This window comes from Budorcas taxicolor, chromosome 1 (assembly GCF_023091745.1).
Source record: "Budorcas taxicolor isolate Tak-1 chromosome 1, Takin1.1, whole genome shotgun sequence".
NCBI lineage: Eukaryota > Metazoa > Chordata > Mammalia > Artiodactyla > Bovidae > Budorcas > Budorcas taxicolor.
The window spans coordinates 65563703-65585903 of NC_068910.1; the positions used below are offsets into that span (position 1 = coordinate 65563703).

Below are 22201 nucleotides of genomic sequence, written 5' to 3' on the forward strand. Positions count from 1 at the left end.
AAAGCCTAAGAGAACTCAGGTCCTGCAAGTCAGGGAGGGGGATAAAGAAAGCAGAGCCTTCGAGAAGGCCCTCAACCGGGGACTCCAGGGCAGAGGGAGGACCTCTGAGTCTTGAAGGGCCCCACGGCCTTGCTGTTGGGGCACTTGTAATTCTTCCCGCCTCTGCCAGCCGTTTCTTTTCTCTGGGGGTTCCTGGTCAGTCACTCAGGGTCACTGCTGGGGTCCTCCTTAGCTGGCTACTCTAGCCACTCATTCAATGGAGTCAGGAGGGACCCACCCAGGAAGGAACTCTTTAAAAAAAAATTGTTGACATACAGTTGATTTACAGTGATGTGTTAGTTTCAGGTGTATAGCAAAGCGAATCAGCTCTATATATTATATACATACATGGAGGTGGCAGTTTAGTCATTAAATCACGTCTGACTCTTGCAACCCCTTAGACTGTAGCCTACCAGGCTCCTCTGTCCATGGGATTTCCCAGGCAAGAATCTTGGAGTGGGTTACCATTTCCTCCTCCAGGGGATCTTCCCGACCCAGAGATCAAACCCCATGTCTCCTATATTACAGGCAGATTCTTTTTTTATTTTAGGAAAGATTGTTCACTCATTTATTCTTATAGATCGTAAAATGCCAGTATTTTAAAACTATCTGATTAGGTTTCCAAGAACAAATCTGAGACATCCCATGTATCACAACCTTTCCTAAATATAGCACAGAGACTTCAATTTCTTGTAAAACAATGGTTCACCAAAAGGAACCATCAAGTGTCCATTTAACTAAATATTGCTTTGCTATATTAAAACATACCAGAATTTTTCTACTTTTTGCATTCAGTTGGGAAGGTTGTTGATAGTGATAAAAATTTCCCTTCCAGGGTTTCTGCATATAAAACTGCATTTATATGCAGATATGGGTGCAGATTCTGATAGGGATACTTTAAAAAATTACCCAATTTAAACTCCTTAATTTGTCTAATTAATTACAAGATTGCTTAACTTGAAAGGTTAAGACTTAAATTTTCAATCTAAGTTGAAGTTATTTCTTATATTATTCAAAATGATGTGATTCCAGAACATGGACTTATCCATGTATTTACCAAAACAAAAACCACAACAAAAAATTAACTCCCAAACCATTTACATATGTCTTTTATGTATACACATATAAAAAACTTAGAATGGTCCTCAGGCATATATGAGTTAAATGCAAATTCTAAATTCTGATTGAGTAATGACTATGGAGATTTCCTCCAACATTTAGAAAAACTGTTCTGTAATGCTGAGGAAATAATATACCATGGTATCAAATTCTTTCCTATTGAAGGAGGCAACTACAGAAAGCTTTTATTTGTTCAAAGTAACCAGTGCTACAGATGGGAAAAAAAAAAACAAACCCAATGTAACTTCCCCAATATTACTTCAAAACAAACATATCAAACCTGATTTTCATTAGAATGTTGTTATTTCTTCACACTAATAAATAAAAAAACAAGACCCACATTTTATATATATATATATATATAAAAATATATATAAAAGGCAATGCAAATAATTATTGAGCCTCATCTTCTGGACAAGAATGCCGAGTTAGTCTCTCTTCATAAAAAGCAATTACAATTTGAGGACGCTTCATATTTGCCTCTTTTGCCAGTGCCAACTCCGCCTCCTCGGAATCTTTCCATTTCATGAGGAGCATTAATTCTCCACTGCTCTCTGTGGCACCAATTATTCGTTCTGGATCAAGACCTCTGGCAAAACCTCTCGGTTTATCAGCAGCATCTCTTTTCTTCTTTGATTTGCTATCATCAGATTCACTGTCAGACAAAGATTTTCTTTTTGTTCCATCTTTTTCTTTACCAGCTTTTTGAGAATTAGATGCTTCAGTTAACTCTGGACAATCTAAATTTTCTTCAGGTTCCCAAGTACTGTCTGCATCTGTAAACCCCTTCCACTTCAGGAAATACTCTGCCTTCCCATTCACTACATGGCGGTCCAGTACTTTTTCTACTACGAATTCTTGAGGTTCTGCCTCTTCAACTTTTTTACTCTTTCCATTTTGCTTCTTTCCCATTTTTTGCAATGTAGTTTTATTGGAGGCCTTTTTTTTTAATTTTTATTTTTACTTTATTTTACTTTACAATACTGTATTGGTTTTGCCACACATTGACATGAATCCGCCACGGGCGTGCATGAGTTCCCAATCCTGAACCCCCCTCCCACCTCCCACCCCATATCATCTCTCTGGATCATCCCCATGCACCAGCCCCAAGCATCCTGTATCCTGTATCGAACATAGACTGGCGATTCGTTTCTTACATGATAGTATACGTTTCAGTGCCGTTCTCCCAAATCATCCCACCCTCTCCCTCTCCCTCAGAGTCCAAAAGTCCGCTCTACACATCTGTGTCTCTTTTGCTGTTGGAGGCCGTTTTTCATTGCAGACTTGAAGAGCTATTATTCACCGCCTCTGAGCTGCTCCGGGTCCTGGGTCGGCGGTGTCTCCGGCCCTGGTGCCTCAAGCTCCAATCACACCCGAGGGGCTACAGGCGGATTCTTTACCGCTGAGCCCCCAGGGAAGCTCATACATACACATATATCTACTCTCTTTTTTTCTTAGATTCTTTTCTCATATAGGCCGTTAGAGTGTTGAGTAGCGTTCCCTGTGCCCTACAGCAGGTCCTTACTAGGTACCTCCTTTATTCGTGGTAGTGTGTACGTGTTGATCCCAAATAGTCCAATTTATTCCTCCCTGCCCCTTTACAGGGCTTCCCCCTGGTGGCTCAGACAGTAAAGGGTCACCTGCAATGTGGGAGACCTGGGTTCGATCTCTGGGTTGGGAAGATCCCCTGGAGAAGGGAAAGGCTACCCACTCCAGTATTCTGACCTGGAGAATTTCATGGACTGTGTATAGTCCACGGGGTCGCAAAGAGTCGGACACAACTGAGCGACTTTCACTTCACATATATTATCATCTTAGAAAGGCTTCCCTGGTGGCTCAGCTGGTAAAGAATCCTCCTGCAAATGCGGGAGACCTGGGTTCGATCCCTGGGTTGGGAAGATCCCCCGGAGAATAGAAAGGCCACCCTCTCCAATATTCTGGCCTGGAGAGTTCCATGGACTTTATTCTTGGGGAAGGAATTCTCCCCTTTCTCTGGTCATGGTCAGCTTAGCTGTTAAGAGTGCAGGACTGCCTGGGGTCCAGCCCAGCTCTGCCCCTCCTTCCACGAGGCCGGGCCACACTCCACCTGGTCTGTGCCTCAACTTGCCTGCCTGGAAAATGGGAGTGGTCACCCTCAGGGCCCCTCCCAGGGCTCCCAGTGAGAAGCATGTGAGTCCCTAGATGGAGCGAACTCAGAGGGCCTCCCTTGCCAGGACACCCTCCACAGAAAGATGGCTGTCCCCATCCTGAGGGCAGGTGACACACCCCCAGGCCCGGTCCCCTCTGCCCCTCCAGGGGAGCTCTAGATGCTGACAGATTTGGGGAGCACTGCCTGGATGTACGTGGATGGCTGAACCCCCTGGCCCCAGAGAGTCTCCTTTCCCAGTTGCATCACACATACAACCCGGCTTGACAGAGGGGTGGCTGGTGTACCTGACTGTGGGTCCCAGGCCCCTTGGGGCAGTTTGTCCTGCCCCTATGACCCCCGTTGGAGTTGTTGGGGTGTCAGCTCCTCAGGCGGGAGGAGGGCCTGCCTCCCGGAAGCCTGATCACACCCCCCACCATGTTTCTCTTTCTTGGCCCAGGCTTCCACGTGGCTCCGATGACAGCACCCGCCCGCAGAGCCTGGCCCCCATGAGCTGGAATTTGCGATGAATACATGGCTTGTGTACACTCATCGCAGAGTCAGTAATCTGCTAAAAGGTCAAACTCAGCTTGATCAGAACACAGCACATCTAGGATTCTAGTCCTTCTGTGGATGTTGCTCCATTTTTTCCCCCCATGATCAGGGAAAAATCTTGGAGAACTCTTAAAAACTGGGTAACTTTTCCTCTCCCTGGGATGATCTTTTCCCCTGCCTCTCAGCACCATCCAGAGAAGGGAAATGCAGCCCCGGTGACCCGGTGACTTGACCCACTGTCTACGCAGCACCTACTCTGTGCCAATGCCCAGAGCAAGGGACGCACTGGGGGGCGCTGAAGCAAATGCTTATGTGGTGTGTATTCCATGCCAGGCACTGTCGTACATGCTTAGCAACATGGATGGATTTCATCCTTACACAGACCCAGACCAGAGATGCTGTTCTTGTTCCCATTTGATGGATGCAGTCACTGAGGCCAAGGAGCCTGCTCATCACTGCACAGCTAAGTTGGGGTGGGGGCAGGACTTGAACCCAGAGTCTGGGTTCTTAACCGCTCTCCCCTTATCCCGACCACCTGTCCGCTCTGGTTCCTCACTTTGCCTGAAGCCAGCATCTCTGGGAAGTACTCACTTGCTGTGTGAAGATGCTGAGGCCTGGAGAGTCAGTGTACAGGCCAGTAGCCTGCCTGGGGTTTGGACGCCACACCCAAGGCCCTGACTGCAAACCCCGCTCCTCCCCGGCACCTAGAGGCTTTGCCAGTCCCAGCCCCTGGACCCTGCCCTCCTCCCCCCTCACATCACCCATCAAGTTGAGTGACTTTAAGGAGCCCCAGGCTCCCCTAAAGGGAGTGCCTCTCTGCTCCTCTCTCCCACAGAACATTCTCATATTCTTTCTTTTTCTCTTTAGCCGCATCTCTGACTACAAAATTGTTCTGTCTTCCCACACGCGTGTTGACTGGCCTTGTTTCCTCTGGCTTACTTCCTCTGGACAGTTCTTATCGTTTGCCTGTTCAGCTGCTGGACTGTTTGTTTTAGGCAGGTCCACTGTCCGACTCAAGGGTCAGGACCGAAATTCACCTGAGTCCATCAGTCGATACATAACATCTCTGCCCCTCTTCTGGCCTGCAGTGACTGAAAACAATCATGTGTCCTTGGCGCTGAGTAAGGGGATGAGAAGGTAGATGGTGTCCATCCCCCAGCCTTCCAGCCTCAATCAGAAACCAAGGGTAGGAACTTCCCTGGTGGTGCAGTGGTTAAGACTCCATGCTTCTACTGCAGGGAGTGCGGGTTCAGTCGCTGGTCAGGGAGCTAAGAGTCTGTATGCCGCGTGGTGCAGCCAAAAAAAAATAAAAAGGCAACAACATAAACAAAAGACCAAGTGTAGAGTGGCAGCGTTTTCCTTGCATGGAGGGCGAGGCTGCACCTGGTCCCTCCTGTCTGGGTCTGGCATGCAGGAACCTTCCACAGGCATCCATCAAGGGGACAACTGGGCAGCTCCCATGTATTAGATGGGAAGACCCAGGAAAGCAGAAACTGGCCCAGAACTTCCATGAAGGAGAACACCCACAGCAGTTTTCTTCTCAGTTTCCCAGATGTTTCCCCATTTCTGTATTCACTGAACCCTATCTCCTGTTCTGAAAACCATGCACACCTGTTCTCTGGGTACATCTCACTGAGGCCCAGTTCCCCAGCCTCTGGGAGGCTCTGTGTCCACGCCTACAAAACCCACACAGTTATTCCAGTTCAGGCCGCCTCTCCCCCCATCCCTTGTCTAAGAGAGAAGCCGAGTGGGTTCACGCACGAGGACCTTCCCATCCTTACAAGACAGCAGTAACACCAGCCTGCTTAGCATCCCTTCATAACTTCCCTAAAAGGAAGCTTGTGATTTGAGGTCGCACCTCAGCCCATGTCACCAGCCAAATATTATTCGTAATAAGTGTTTTATAATCTGTGATGATGCATCTGGGGATCTGTCCAGCGATGGTGAGCTTTGCATGTGGTAAACACAGGTTGTGCCTTGTCCAGCACTCTGCAAGCACACAGTTGATGGGTGGGAGAGTTCATTCGCTTTGTGTCGAAACACACAAAATTGCCAGTATCTGAGCATTTGTTTTTAATCTAAAATTGTTGCTGCTTCACTCTCACACCTCCCTCTAGGATCAGGTTTCTCGTATGAAACTGTCTCAGTGACCTTCTCTGCAACTGGAGCAGGATCGAGGTCCTCATATGAAGACCCGGTCCATGTAAACTCGAGTTACGTTTTATTGAAATCTAAGTGAGGGAAAATTTAGCTCATTTTGGAGAGAAGGCCAGCCCATCCAGCCCTGTCACGTGACTGCTTGTGGACCCCCTGTGTGCCGAAGGCCCCTCTGCTTAGAACCTGGGGCCCGATCCTGTCTTCATGCCCCTGTGAGTGTGTGCTCAGTCCTCTAGGCTCTCTGACTCTCTCCAGCCCCATGGGTGGCAGCCCACCAGGCTCCTCTGTCCACGGCATTCTCCAGGCAAGAATACTGGAGTGGGTTGTCGTTTCCTTCTCCAGGGGATCTTCCTGGCCCAGGGATCGAACCTGCATCGCCTGCATTGGCAGGCGGGTTCTTTAACCACTAGGGCCACCAGGGAAGCCACTTTTCATGCTCCCAGATGCCCTTAAAAGGAGCAGCACCACAGCCCCTTCCCAGGTCCTCCTGGCTCCCAGTCAAGTCAGGCCAGTGAGGTTTTCCTGTGATTGAAGATTGACGTCGCCTAGTGATTACTAAGTGCATAGAAGTCACATAGGAAAAACTGGTCAGGGACGAGACGGCCTCAGCCCAGAGAACGTTCCTTCTTGGGATCAGGAAACAAAAGGAAGAGATGATTGGGTTGGGTTCTGTTCGCTTTTTAAGGCTCCAGATGGCCCCAGAAAGACAGCTCAGATAGAAAAAGCTGGTTGGGGATCTGGTGGATGGGTGCAGGAACAAACTGTCCCACTGTGTTGAAAGTGAAGACGCTCAGTCATGTCTGACTCTTTGCGACCCCACAGACTGCATTCCGTGGGATTCTCCAGGCAAGAGTACTGGAGTAGGTTGCCATTTCCTTCTCCAGGGGATCCTCCTGACCTGGGTCTCTTGCACTGCAGGCAGATTTTTTACCATCTGCGCCACCCCGCCTCCCCCAGCATTGTGTTGACCTGCCAACTAATCCCGGAGCTGGGAAAATAGGATTTGCCCCTCCGCCACCCCACCCCAAATGTTCGTCACCTTCTGATGTGGTGTTGTATTCAGAAGAACAGCAGCCTAAAGACTGATCCTTGGGTTTTATCAAATCTTTTTTTAGCCCCTCAATTGGGGGACAGTGCCAGCCGGGTGTGGCCATGTGCTTGGGTATTATCAGTTCAGTTCAGTCGCTCAGTTGCTACCCCATGGACTGCAGCACACCAGTCCTCCCTGTCCATCACCAACTCCCGGAGCTTGCGCAAACTCGTGTCTCTTGAGTTGGTGATGTCATCCAACCATCTCATCCTCTGTCATCCCCTTCTCCTCCCACCTTTAATCTTTCCCAGCATCAGGGTCTTTTCAAATGAGTCAGCTCTTCACATCAGGTGGCCAAAGTATTGGAGTTTCAGCTTCAGCATCAGTCCTTCCAATGAATATTTAGAACTGATCTCCTTTAGGATGGACTGGTTGGATCTCCTTGCCATCTAAGGGACTCTCAAGAGTCTTTTCCAACACCACAGTTCAAAAGCATCAATTTTTCAGTGCTCAGTTTTCTTTATAGTCCAACTCTCACATCCATACATGACTACTGGAAAAATCATAGCCTTGACTAGATGAACCTTTTGTTGGCAAAGCAATGTCTCTGCTTTTTAATATGCTGTCTAGGCTGATCATAACTTTCCTGCCAAGGAGTAAGCGTCTTTTAATTTCATGGCTGCAGTCACCATCTGCAGTGATTTGGGAGCCCCCAAAAATAAAGTCTGTCACTGTTTCCTCATCTATTTGCCATGATGTGATGGGACTGGATGCCATGATCTTAGTTTTCTGAATGTTGAGCTTTAAGCCATCACCCTGCACTAAGGAAGCGGGGGCTGTTTGGGGAGGGAAGCACGTGCTGAGCAGGAGAGAGCTACCTGCAGGTGGGGCCGGCAGGGGTGGGGTCCTGGCTCCTCCTGACACCCAGGTGCGATGCCAGCCTGGCATTTCCTCCCGCCTCCCTCCGTGCCCACCCCACTCCCTGGCCCCCATAAGTAGCACTTCTCTTCTGGATGAAAGTTGAGATATTTGGGTGAACTGGGTTGTTTTCCTTGGGTTTCCCAACTCCCCATCGTTTTTCTTTCATCTGTCGACAAAGGAAGATTAGATCAAGATGATGAGCTCTGAAAGCCTGGGAGAGGGAGCAAGGGGGTCAGAGAGAGTGTTCCCCACTCTCGGTGGCATTTTTACAGCTAGATTCCTGGTCTGCTGCAGCTTGCTGTGTAAACCACCTGTGTTGTAGTGGAGGTGAAGGGGAGCAGGTGGGTTAGATGAGATGGTGGCTTTTTCTACCAACTTGTGTCCACTGAGGGCCATTTGGGTTTTCATTAAAGACCCTGATGCTGGGAAAGATTGAGGGCAGGAGGAGAAGGGGACGACAGAGGATAACATGGTTGGATGGCATCACCAAGTCAACGGACATGAGTTTAAGTAACTCTGGGAGTTGGTGATGGACAGGGAGGCCTGGCGTGCTGTGGTCCATGGGGTCGTAAAGAGTTGGACACGATTGAGCGACTGAACTGAACTGAACTGACCCGACCATCGTTAAGATCCAAGTTGTGGGATCTCGAACCCTTTAAGTAGATTAATTAATTGAATTGGAATTCAATGGCATTCTTGCCTGGTAAAATCCCACGGACAGAGCAGCCTGGTGGGCTACAGTCCATGGGGTCGCAAAGAGTCAACACGACTGAGCGACTTCACTTTCACTTCTTCATAAGGAGATAGCTTCTGTGTGTCCTGGTTTCTTCTTCTGAGCCTGCACAGGTGTCACCTGGACACTCATTGTAAGCGTGCAGCTTGATGAGTTTTTTACTAAATAAGCAAATCTTTATCATCACCTCCCACCCAGACCATAACAGAGAATATTATTATGCCTGGAAATTTCTAGACCATCCAGATCCAATGGTCCTGATCACTTTATTACACAGCTGTAATTGGCTAGATAGGCTTTATGTCCTCATGAGGACTCAATTTTTCTTATGCATGAGATTCCTAGCTTCTCAAGTGTAGGAGACGAGGCCTCTGGTCCTCTATCCTGTGTGTCAGGATAATGTGGAGAAAAGACTCAGTCGAAGGGTACAGTTTAGAAAGGGAATTGAGAACGTTTTTCCTGGGTTTGAGTTCTCAGCCTCTTTTAGATCACAGTCCTGAGGTTGCTGTCCTGTGTGGCATGCTCATCAGACATTCATTTATTCATTTGCCCAGCCAATATTTTCTCAACTCTTCTAACCATGTCCTCAGACCCAGGGGAAAACCGAGCCATGCTTTGGCCATCAGGGGATGGACCTTTACATGGCAGAGACAGCTCATCTTTTTTATTTATTAAATATTCTATAAGTCATTTATTTGGTTGCGTCAGTTCTTGGTTGCATCATGCAGGATCGTTCATTGCAGCGCACGGATTCTCTCGCTGTGGCTGGAGGGCTTCAGAGCACACAGGCACAGTAGTTGTGGTGCGTGGGGTTAGTTGCTCCACTGCATGTAGGATCTTAGTTCCCTGACCAGGGGTCGAACCTGTGTCCTCTGCATCGTGAGGCAGATGCTTAACCATTGGACCACCAGGAAAGTCCTCAGATCATTTTTAAATGTCTTGGTTATAGATTATGATTTCTGCTACAAGTAAAGCAAATGAGGACCTGTGAGGAGCAGGGACAGGAAGGATTTAATGGGGGCCCAGAAGGTTCTCTGAGGAGATGACGTCTAAACTGAGGTCTGAGGGTGCAAATAGTTCCAGGCAGGGGGTGGCTGGTGCAGAGGCCTCAGCAGAAAGAACAGGGGACCTTCACACAGGAAACGGGTGTGAACAGAAAGTGGTAAGCAAAGGAAAATGGTTAAGTATTGAAATCCTGAATACTCATTGGAAGGACTGATGCTGAAGCTGAATCTCCAATACCTTGCCACCTGATGTGAAGAGCCGACTCATTAGAAAAGGCCCTGATGCTGGGAAGGATTGAAGGTGGGAGGAGAAGGGGACAACAGAGGATGAGATGGTTGGGTGGATCACTGACTCAATTTACATGAGTTTAAGCAAGCTCTGCGTGGAGAAGGCAATGGCACCCCACTCCAGTACTCTTGCCTGGAAAATCCCATGGACGGAGGAGCCTGGTGGGCTGCGATCCATAGGGTCGCTAAGAGTCAGACACGACTTCACTTTCACTTTTCCCTTTCATGCATTGGAGAAGGAAATGGCAACCCACTCCAGTGTTCTTGCCTGCAGAATCCCAGGGACCAGGGAGCCTGGTGGGCTGCCGTCTATGGAGTCACAAAGAGTCGGACATGACTGAAGCGACTTAGCAGCAGCAGCAAGCAAGCTCTGGGAGTTGGTAATGGACAGGGAAGCCTGGCTTGCTGCAATCCATGGGGTCGCAAATAGTTGGACACAACTGATCCACTGAACAGCAGAGTATTGAAAAGTGTTTGCTGCACTTCTGTATTAGTTAGGGCTGTCCAGAGAAGCAGAACTCAGAGGAGGGGTCAGTATCTATAGGAAGACCTCAGACAGTGTAGGTCCCATTCCAGACCCTTAGATGTAAGGCGAATTATCGCAGTAAAGCAAGTCACATGAATGTTTTGGTTTCCCGGAGCATGTGAAAGTAATGTTCACATTTCTTTGTAGTGGTAATAATAGTAATAACTGTGCAATACCATTATATCTAAAAAAAGTCATTCCCTAATTAAAAAATAATTTTTTGCTAAAAAATGCTAACCATCATCTGAGCCTTTGGTGAATCATAGTTGTAACAATGCAGGTCACCCATCACAGATACCATAACAAACATAATAATAATGAAGAGTTAGCAATATTTCAAGAATTCCCAAAATGTGACACAGAGACACAAAGTGGGCAAATGCTGTTGGAAAAATGGCTCCAGTAGCTTGCTGGAGGCAGGGCTGCCACAAACCTGCCATTTCTGAAAAATGCTGTGCTGTGCTGAGGAGCTCAGTCATGTCCCGTTCTTTGTGACCCCGTGCACTGTAGCCCGCCAGGCTCCTCTGTCCATGGGATACTCCAGGCAAGCATACTGGAGTGAATTGCCATACCCTCCTCCAGGGGATCTTCATGACCCAGGGAGAGAACCCAGGTCCTCCTGCATTGCAGGCAGATTCTTTAACCTCTGAGCCACCAGAGAAGCCCCCCCCCCCCCCCCCACAAAAAAGTGTAGTTGCTTCATCGTAAAGTAAGATGAGGTCTCCCTGCTCCTGTATGTAGTTTATGTCTGTATGTGAATAGAAGCAAACTAATTTGCATATTCATAGTTATAGTTAGCCATGCCCAGATGTCAACTCCACAGAGAGCTTCCTTGAATCTCTAGGTAAAGCAGCACACAGTCCCCCTGCCCCTTCCCATCTGTCCTCACAGTTGTCTTCAAACAACTGTATAAGAATCTAAACCATTGCCCTTTCAGGTCACACCACTGCTGCTGCTGCTGCTGCTGCTAAGTCGCTTCAGTCGTGTCCAACTCTGTGCGACCCCAGAGATGGCAGTCCACCAGGCTCCCCTGTCCCTGGGATTCTCCAGGCAAGAACACTGGAGTGGGTTGCCATTTCCTTCTCCAATGCATGAAAGTGAAAAGTGAAAGTGAAGTCGTTCAGTCGTCTCCGACTCAGCGACCCCATGGACTGCAGCCCACCAGGCTCCTCCGTCCATGGGATTTTCCAGGCAAGAGTACTGGGGTGGGGTGCCATTTCTCACACCACTGGTATTCACTAAAGGCATATCAAAGCATGACCCTCAGATAAGACCTAATGTCACATATCTACATGAGGCTCTGGGGACTTGTGCTTGGTGAGTGTTTAATTTTTGTCATTGGCATTCCGGATGCTCTTATGAAGCCTCTGGTGAAAGTCAGGCTTAGAAATCATAGAGGTTTCTTTTCAAAAAAGACTGTATCCCCAGGCAGGCAGGTACTTGCTTCTGCAGTGGTTTGAGGAAGCTTGGCCTGTGAGCATTTTTAAAAATTTCTAAGCACATGATCCAAAGCTAAAAACAACTTAGGATCTTTTCAGTGTTTACCTCCTCTAGGCTGATGTCCTCTGCATCCCTTGTAATTTTCCCTCTGCCTGTCCCTAATTACAGCAGCTCACCTAGCAATTTGATGAACATCTTAACGGGTGTTCATATCAACGGGATTATATTTCGTAGGGGAATGTAATTTTCCACTGCAGTCAGCGATGAAAGAAGAGAAGGTCAGTAAAAGAAAACCTTTTGCAAGAATGATGTATTTCAGGAGTTTTTCAGAAGAACACACTATAATTATGAAGTTTTATTTTTACCAAGTACAATTTTTTTTTAAAAAACAATCTCTGTTTTCTTAGATTTGGTAGAAGCATCAGGAAAGAGAAATACTTTTGATATTGAAAGGCTTGTTTTTCATCATTATTTTGCTGTGAGGGTTTTTTTTTTGGTGCATTCATCCTGAACAAGAGAGACATTTGGGATATTTCAGGCAAACTGAGTTTCTGATTTCTCTTTAGGTTATTAATGTCCTCTGAGGGCCCAGCAGGGTTATAAACTGAGATTTCTTGAAATAAGTTGTGACTTTCGTACATCTAGAATTTGGGCAAAAGTGATGTTGCTCAGTTGCTAAGTCACATCTGACTCTTTTCAACCCCATGGACTACAGCACGCCAGCCTTCCCTGTCCTTCACCAACTCCTGGAGTTTACTCAAACTCATGTCCATTCAGTCGGTGATGCCATCCAACCATCTCATCCTCTGTCGTCCCCTTCTCCTCCTGCGCTCAATCTTTCCCAGCATCAGGGTCTTTTCCAATGAGTTGGCTCTTCACATCAGGTGGCCCAAGTGTTAGAGTTTCAGCTTCAGCATCAGTCCTTCCAATGAATATTCAGGACTGATTTCCTTTGGGATGGACTGGTTGAATCTCCTTGCAGTCCAAGGGACTCTCAAGGGTCTTCTCCAACACCACAACTGAATAGCATCAATTCTTTGGTGCTCAGCCTTCTTTACAGTCCAACTCTCACATCCATATGTGACTACTGGAAAAACCATAACTTTGACTGGACGGACCTTTGTCAGCAAAGTGATGTGCCTGCTTTCTAACATACTGTCTAGGTTTGTCATAGTTTTTCTTCCAAGGAGCAGGTGTCTTTTTTCATGGCTGCAGTCACCATCTGCAGTGATGGAGCCATGAAAATATATTTGGAGCCCAAGAAAATATAGTCTGTAACTATTTCCATGATTATCTTGGTCGTGAAGATCTTTTTGTACATTTCTTCCGTGTATTCTTGCCACCTCTTCTTAATATCTTCTGCTTCTGTGAGGTCCAGACCATTTCTGTCTTTTATCGAGCCCATCTTTGCATGAAATGTTCCCTTGGTATCTCTAATTTTCTTGAAGAGATCTCTAGTCTTTCCCATTCTGTTGTTTTCATCTATTTCTTTGCATTGATCGCTGAAGAAGGCTTTCTTATCTCTTCTTGCTATTCTTTGGAACTCTGCATTCAGATGCTTATATCTTTCCTTTTCTCCTTTGCTTTTTGCCTCTCTTCTTTTCACAGCTATTTGTAAGGCCTCCCCAGACAGCCATTTTGCTTTTTTGCATTTCTTTTCCATGGGGATGGTCTTGATCCCTATCTCCTGTACAATGTCACGAACCTCCTTCCATAGTTCATCAGGCACTCTATGTATCAGATCTAGACCCTTAAATCTATTTCTCACTTCCACTGTATAATCATAAGGGATTTGATTTAGGTCGTACCTGAATGGTCTAGCGGTTTTCCCTACTTTCTTCAATTTAAGTCTGAATTGGGCAATAAGGAGTTCATGATCTGAGCCACAGTCAGCTCCTGGTCTTGTTTTTGTTGACTGTATAGAGCTTCTCCATCTTTGGCTGCAAAGAATATAATCAATCTGATTTCAGTGTTGACCATCTGGTGATGTCCATGTGTAGAGTCTTCTCTTGTGTTGTTGGAAGAGGGTGTTTGCTATGACCAGTACATTTTCTTGGCAAAACTCTATTAGTCTTTGCCCTGCTTCATTCCACATTCCAAGGCCAAATTTGCCTGTTACTCCAGGTGTTTCTTGACTTCCTACTTTTGCATTCCAGTCCCCTATAATGAAAAGGACATCTTTTTTGGGTGTTACTTCTAAAAGATCTTGTAGGTCTTCATAAAACCGTTCAACTTCAGTTTCTTCAGTGTTACTGGTTGGGGCATAGACTTGGATAACTGTGATATTGAATGGTTTGCGTTGGAGACGAACAGAGATCATTCTGTTGTTTTTGAGACTGCATCCAAGTACTGCATTTCGGACTCTTTTGTTGACCAATCTAGATACTATATTCAAAAGCAGAGACATTACTTTGCCGACTAAGGTCCGTCTAGTCAAGGCTATGGTTTTTCCTGTGGTCATGTATGGATGTGAGAGTTGGACTGTGAAGAAGGCTGAGTGCCAAGGAATTGATGCTTTTGAACTGTGGTGTTGGAGAAGACTCTTGAGAGTCCCTTGGACTGCAAGGAGATCCAACCAGTCCATTCTGAAGGAAATCAGCCCTGGGATTTCTTTGGAGGGAATGATGCTGAAGCTGAAACTCCAGTACTTTGGCCACCTCATGCAAAGAGTTGACTCATTGGAAAAGACTCTGATGCTGGGAGGGATTGGGGGCAGGAGGAGAAGGGGACGACCCAGGATGAGATGGCTGGATGGCATCACTGACTCGATGGATGTGAGTCTGAGTGAACTCCGGGAGTTGGTGATGGACAGGGAGGCCTGGCGTGCTGCGATTCATGGGGTCGCAAGGAGTCGGACACGACTGAGCAACTGAACTGAACTGAACTGAACTGTTTCCATGTTTTCCCCATCTATTTGCCATGAAGTGATGGGACTGGATACCATGATCTTCGTTTTTTGAATGTTGAGTTTTAAGCCAGCTTTTTCACTTGGCAAAGGTGAAACTCAATAAACTGTTGCCTGGGGGTGGGCAGCAGGCTGGGCATTCCAGAGGATTCTTGCAAGCTGTTTCTGAGCAGCCCTGTCCTTGGGAATCCATACAAGAGCCGGGGCCACTGCCCACCTCAGCAGGAAGTTCAAAGGAAAGTTGTCGTGGGGTAATTGGGAATAAACAGGTAGCTCTCAGTTAGACTTCTTAATCTATTTAGCTTTGTGTGTGTATATGTACTTGTTTTGTTTGTTTGTTTGCACCAAGCAGCATGCAAGATCTTAGTTCCCCGACCAGGGATCGAACCCGTGATGCCTGCGGTAGAAGTGCAGAGTCTTAACTCCTAGTTAAGTCCCCGGGAAGTCCCTGTAGTTTGGTTTTTTAATGGTCAGCCTTCAGGTCTCCACAGTGGCTGACCCGGTCCCTGATTCTCTATAAAGTGCGATTAAGTTTATCAACCTACAGAGATTCAAACAACATAGAGGCTCTGTGTATTTGCCTGGGCTGCCGTATCCAAGTGCCATAGACTAGGCAACTTAAACAATAGACGCTTACTGTCTCACAGCTCTGGAGGCCGGAAGTCCAAGCTCAAGGTGCTGGCAGCTTTGGCTTCTCCCGAGGCCGCTCCCCTTGGCTTGTAGATGGCTGTGCCTCACGTGGCCTTGGCCTTGTGCATGGTCTATGTCCTGATTTCCTCTTCTGATAAGAACACCAGTCAGATTGGTCTCATTTTACCGTAATTACCTCCTTAAAGGCCCTATCTCCAAATATAGTTACATTCAGAGGTACTGGGAGTTAGGGTTTCAACATGTGAATCTGGGAGGTAAGTCACAGTTGAGCCAATAACACTGTTAGTGTGTGTGTGTATTTCCCTGATGGCTAAGTGGTAAGAATCAGCCAGCAATTCAGGAGACACAAGAGATGGGGGTTCGCTCCCTGGGTCAGGAAGATCCTCTGGAGAAGGAAATGGCCACCCTCTCCAGTATTCTTGCCTGGAAAATTCCATGGACAGAGGAGGTTGGTGGGCTACTATCCATGGGGTCGCAAAGACTTGGACACGACTGAGCAACTAAGCACCCTCACACCCTGTTATTGTAATCTTCACTCTCCAGCTGAAACAGAGAGTAGGATGGTGGTTGGAGGCTGTGGAAGAAATGGGGAGATGTTGGTCAAATGTGCACACTTTCCGTTATGAGATGAGTGAGCTCTGGGGACCTAACGTCCAGGATGGTGACTGTGGTTGATACTCCTGTTTTTTTGCACTGCGTTAAGAAAGTAGACCTTAAGTGTTCTCGTCACACGCATGAAAGGGGAGGGGGTGACTCTGTGATGTGATGGATGTGTCAACAGACTTCATTTTCAGTGATCTTTGTCACGTGTAACGGGATTGCCATCTGGGAACGACCACTCATTTTCTTTGGGGCTCTTGGCTTCTAGGCTCAGAATTTAGCAGCTGGCGAGAATCGGGGGAGAAGCAGGGACTGGCAGGAGAGGGAATTTCTTCTTTCCTCCTCCTCCTGCTTCTTGCTCTTATTTTTCTTCTTCTGTTTGAGGAAACTTTTCAAGTAAGAGGGAAGAAGAGGGTATGAATAATCCTTTCTCAGATTGATAAGATCTTTTAAGGGCTGATACCAATGCATCTTTTGACTTTCCGAGGTATTCATTTTTATTTCGTTCTGTTTTTAAGAAGTCTTTATTCCCTGCCTCCCTTGCTCCACCCCAGTCCCGAGCTCTCTGAGCAGAGGCAGTCGGGATCCTAGAAACAGCGCCCTGATTTGAGCGGGACGTTAGAACCGGCACCTTTCAGATCTAAGACGCTCTGACGAAATGATGAAAGTGAAAGGGTTAGTCGCTCAGTCGTGTCCGACTCTGCGACCCCGTGGACTGTAGCCCGCCAGGCTTCTCTGTCCATGGAATTCTCCAGGCAGCAATGCTGGAGTGGATTGCCATTTCCTCCTCCAGGGGATCTTCCAGGCCCAGGGATAGAACTCGTGTTCTCCTGCACTGCAGGCAGGAGATTCTTTACCATCTGAGCCACCAGGGCAGCCCAGCAAAATGACACGGGAGGCACAAACAGCCTGGTTCCTCAGACTCTCCAGCCTGGGCGCGTGTCTGGTTGCTCTTTCCCACAGAGACCAAGACAACTCTGGGACAGCTCTAGGACAAGACCTCTTCAGAAGGCTCGAGAACTCCAGACTCACTGCTCAGTGTTTTTGTTTTTTCTCTCTGTCCTTTTCCTAGTACTGGCTTAAAAGCTATATTTGAAGTTTTGACCTAACACTCCCCTCCGGCTTCCTTCCCTGTCCTGTTCACAAACGTCCCCTGTGTCGCTGGCCTTTCTCTGCTCTTCCACGGCTCGCAGTGATGTTTTAGACCTGTGTAAAGGTGACACTAGCAGGGTGGTGGGAAGCCCCCAGATCTCAGGCTTCAGACCCAAAAGGCCAGGGTGTGGGGGGTCTCTGCTCTGTACAACCTCAGTCAAGACATTTAGGCTCTGTGCAGTTGGATTCTCTCATTTTTTGTTTTTGTTTAGTTGCTCAGTCGTGTCAGCCTCTTTGCAACTCCATGGACTTGCAGCATGCCAGGTTTCCCTGGCCTTCACCATCTCCCAGAGTTTGCTCAAACTCATACCCATCGAGTCGGTGATGCCATCCAACCATCTCATCCTGTCATCTGCTTCTCCTCCCACCTTCAATCCTTCCCAGCATCAGGGTCTTTTCCAGTGAGTCGGCTCTTCCCATCAGGTGGCCAAAGTGTTGGAGCTTCAGTTTCAGCACCAGTTCTTCCAATAAATATTCAGTGAAAGTTGCTCAGTGGTATCTGACTCTTTGCAACCCCATGGACTATACAGTCTATGGAATTCTCCAGGCCAGAATACTGGAGTGGGTCGCCTTTTCCTTCTCCAGTAAATATTCAGGGAGTGGGGCAAATACTGTTACATCTCTTAGGATCACAGTGAGGCTCTTACAACGGTGAGCGGCCTTAGAGAAGACTCCAGAGCCTAGCTGGGTGCTTGGGACCATGAGGAGCACAGGCGGTCACCCTCATCCCCACCCCCCACCCCTCACCTCCCCGACCTCAGTTGTCGGGAGCTTGCCCCCTCCCCCTGCTGCCTGCCTTTGCAAGCGCTGTCCCTCCAGCTGCCTCGAGCCGCAGCCCATAATTCCTGCAGCCCAGGAGGACGTGTCTGGATGGGAGTCCGTCAAGTGAGCTGCAGTGATCTTTGAACACGAGCCCCGATCTGATTATTCCTCAGTCATTCAACCCCAGGCAAGAATGGATTCATTCTTTCCACTGCCGCCTGCGCCAGCCGGTTTCCATATCAGCCAGAGCCTCAAGAAGACGGAAGGACACGCTGTCATTCTTTCCATCCCCGCTGACCCGGCCTGCTGTTCGGGACGAATGCCAGCACGTTCGGCCAGAGGAAGTTGCAACTGCTGACCCGGGTCGGGCCGACCGGCCCCCACGGTGTCCAGCACCCTTGAAGAGAGATAAGGTATCTCTGGTTGTTCTAAAGCTGGACTTTGCCTTACCTGGGAAATGATTAAGGCCTTCTCCTTGCTCCTTGGGAATTCTCCGTCAGGAGCTTTCATTTTGAGCCGTCGACGCTTTGGGTCTGACAATAATGCAATGTGACATTTCACACCGTGTTCCGTGGTGTTAGTTGTAAAGAGTGAGCTTGATAGCAAATTCCATATGGATTCTTCCCAAGAGCCCTGGGAGACAGATCGGTGGCTGTTATTTCTATGTTACAGAGTAGAAAGGCAGTTTAAAAGGAAAAGAAAAAAGGAAAAAAAACATGCTCCTGCTTGCTTGGGGTCATCACTGCAAACCAGTAGGCCCAAGTGGAATTAGAGTTCACAGCCCTGGACTTGCCAAACCCTCACCTTCCTGTTCCGAGCCCAGGGACATTCATTGTGGACATTCTATTTCAGTTTTAGAAAATTTCTTCAAGGGAAATGAGAGACGGGTCTATTTTAGGACCCCAGATTAAATTTCATTTTATTTTGTTTTCTGTAAAGCAAAGAGTTATTCATCGGCAAGCATTAAGTGACATCTGCGTAATGCAAGACCACTGTTAGGTTTGGCGTCACGGTTGTTGAATCGGTCATGAGCGTTTGTTAAATACATGCATTGAGTCATATGTTTTAAGAGCTGGGAGGGACTTGGTAATCATCTAATCCACTGGCTTCCAAATCAGGCTGCTTGTTAGAATCATCTAGAGGGCTTATCAAACATAGAGATACCCCAGAACTACTCAGGGCCTGGGTCAATAACCTGCCCTCTGTCTTTAGCACTGAATTTCTTTTGCTTCTCTATTTTTTTCTTTTCCTTTTTTTTTTTTTTTTTACTTTTTTGCTGCACCTTGAGGCATACAGGATCTTAGTTCCTCAACCAGGGATCCACCCCAAGCCCGCCTGGACCCCCAGGGAAGTCCCAGCCCTGCATTTCTAACAAACTCCCCAAGTAGTTCCTAAACAGCCAGCCTGAAAGTCACTAAAGAACCCATCTTTGAGTATCACTGAGTACAGATCTTTCTTTTTCGCATTTGCCTGTTTATTTTTCTGGTCATCTGTTTTGCTGTCCTTCGGATAAGGAATCCAGGGCCCCAAAGCTAAGCAACCTTGCCTGGGGTCATGCAACTAGGCAAGTGTCAGTTGGGACTGGAAATCCCACTGTGTCATCCCCAGGCCCAGCAGCATGGCTTGCCCAGGGCAGGTAGCCAGGGCAATGTCTGCAGAGCCACCCAGACCTCGCCTGGTGACATGGGCCCAGGCTCCTGCAGAGTCATTCTGGCCTAGATGGGCCTCTCAGAGGACCCAGTGGGTTCGGGAGATTCCTCCCCATCCCTCTGGGAGCGTTGCTTGTGGGGCTGTCCAGAAAGCCTTCTCCGTCTCCCGGCAAGCCCACCTCCCTACGGCTCAGACGGGACCAGTAACACCAGAGCAGGTGCCAGGGCTTAGCCTGGAAACAGAGGTGGTCCGCCCAGTTCACTTGGTGCCCTGTGATAGCAGCCTGCCTGAGAACCCTCCTTTTACACAGTCCTTGACCATGAGTGTCACTTGTTGGTGGGTTCCATTATATGGGCCATTTTATTTTATTAAAAACTTTTTTCTTCCAATTTTTTTCAATAGATCTACATTTTTATTTTCTCATGGTATTTAATTCTACCAAAGCCCACTTACATATATAATTAAGACCTAGCTATCTATGATGGTGAGATTATTAAAAATCATCAATACACATTATTAGGTTGTCTTTCCCACATTAAAAAAAAATAATTAAATGCATTTATTTTAAGCTGAAGGATAATTGCTTTACAATACTGTGTTGGTGTCTGCCAAACATCAACATCAATCAGCCACAGGTATGCCCCCTCCCTCTTGAATCTCCCTTCCACCTCCTTCACCATCCCACCCCTCTAGGTTGTTCCAGAGCCCCGGTTTGAGTTCCCTCTCTATTTTGTTGAGATGTAATCAGCATACAGCACTGTCTTAAGTTTCAGCTGTACAGCATCATGATTCGACTTAACACATCATGACGTGATCTCCAGAATGTTTAGTGACCATCCATCATCTCATACAGATACAAAATAAAAGAAAAAGAAAAAAAAACATCTTTTCCCCCTTGTGATGAGAACTCTTAGGATTTACTTTTCGTATATAACAGGAGACAGTATGGATTATATTAATCATGTTGTGCCTTGCATCGTACTTGAAACGGCCCACGTGTAAATGATTGTCCAGGAGACTTCAGATAGGGCCCTGGCTATCTAATTGCTTTTTTGGCTCAATGGAGAGGTAATAAGAATACATAGTGTGGTCTTCTCAGATTTCTAGGGAGTTTGGCTAATTGTTACTCACAGCAGGAGACCTCCTAACCTATGATATAATACATTTCTTAATTTCCTCCTGCAAGAGAATTCTGATGTCTTTCTTCCATCCCTCTTCCTTCCTGGAGTTTCTCAGTCTAATATTCTAACTTATTTCCAGATCAAATCAGTGCAGTTCCATTCAGTTGCTCAGTTGTGCCCAATTCTTTGAGTGTCCAACTCCTGAAGTTAACTCAAACTCACGTCCATTGAGTCAGTGATGCCATCCAACCACCTCATCCTCTGTCGTCCCCTTCTCCCTCCTTCAGTCTTTCCTAGCATCAGGGTCTTTTCCAATGAGTCAGCTCTTCACATCAGGTGGCCAAAGTATTGGAGCTTCAGCTTCAGCATCAGTCCTTCCAATGAATATTCAGGACTGATTTCCTTTAGGATTGACTGGTTGGATCTCCTTACAGTCCGAGGGACTCTCAAGAGTCTTCTCCAACACCATAGTTCAAAAGCATCAATTCTTCAGTGCTCAGCTTTCTTTATAGACCAACTCTCACATCCATACATGACCACTGGAAAAACCGTAGCCTCGACTAGACGGACCTTTGTTGGTAAAGTAATGTCTCTGCTTTTTAATATTCTGTCTAGGTTGATCATAACTTTTCTTCCAAGGAGCAAGCATCTTTTAATTTCATGGCTGCAATCACCATCTGCAGTGATTTTGGAGCCCCAAAATATAAAGTCTGTCACTGTTTCCACTGTTTCCCCATCTATTTCCCATGAAGTGATGGGACCACATGCCATGATCTTCATTTTCTGAATGTTGAGTTTTAAGCCAACTTTTTCACTCTCCTCTTTCACTTTCATCAAGAGGCTCTTTAGTTCTTCTTCAGTTTCTGCCATAAGGGTGGTGTCATCTGCATATCTGAGGTTATTGATATTTCTCCCAGAAATCTTGATCCCAGCTTGTGCTTCATCCAGCCCAGTGTTTCTCATGATGTACTCGGCATATAAGTTAAATAAGCAGGGTGAGAATATACAGCCTTGACATACTCCTTTCCCTATTGGGGGAAATTTATTTCCCAGATGGTACTCATTTAACATGGATTCCAGTATGATGTCCTTATTGAGCTTACCTAAATTATATATATATTGAGGAGGGAGGATCATGAGGTAAGTAGACAGAGAGATACAGGGTCAAGGTCAATGTAAAATAGTCTATTTCCACCACAGGCATCTTTTTTTTTTTTTTGGTGTCTCCTTATCCCCATCCAGATATAAATGCAATTTTTCTGTTTAATTGAGAGCAAACATGTCAGTATATGTTAATAACAAAAGAGTCCAACGTGTAAGAACCATGTGACCTGAACTCTATCCTTACCATTGTGTGAGCTTACTCCCAACTCTCAGTTAGCCTTTGCCCCTGCCCTTCTCTGGATCTTAAATGCTCCATATG

The 22201-nt window shown here is 46.9% G+C and overlaps 2 protein-coding genes across 2 annotated transcripts in view; one reads left to right on the forward strand and one right to left on the reverse strand.

The window, feature by feature from the left end:
• Positions 1-22201, forward strand: part of RCAN1 (regulator of calcineurin 1) — a 123197-nt gene that overhangs the window by 20530 nt on the left and 80466 nt on the right. The gene's annotated exons all lie outside the window — the stretch shown is intronic.
• Positions 1552-2091, reverse strand: LOC128044656 (chromobox protein homolog 3-like). Its single transcript, XM_052637016.1, has one exon. It carries the CDS (start codon positions 2068-2070, stop codon positions 1552-1554), a length of 519 nt encoding a protein of 172 aa, XP_052492976.1. The 5' UTR covers positions 2071-2091.

Excerpts from the sequence above, each read along its gene's own strand:
- LOC128044656 (XM_052637016.1), bottom strand. The coding sequence starts at position 2,070 with ATGGGAAAGAAGCAAAATGGAAAGAGTAAAAAAGTTGAAGAGGCAGAA.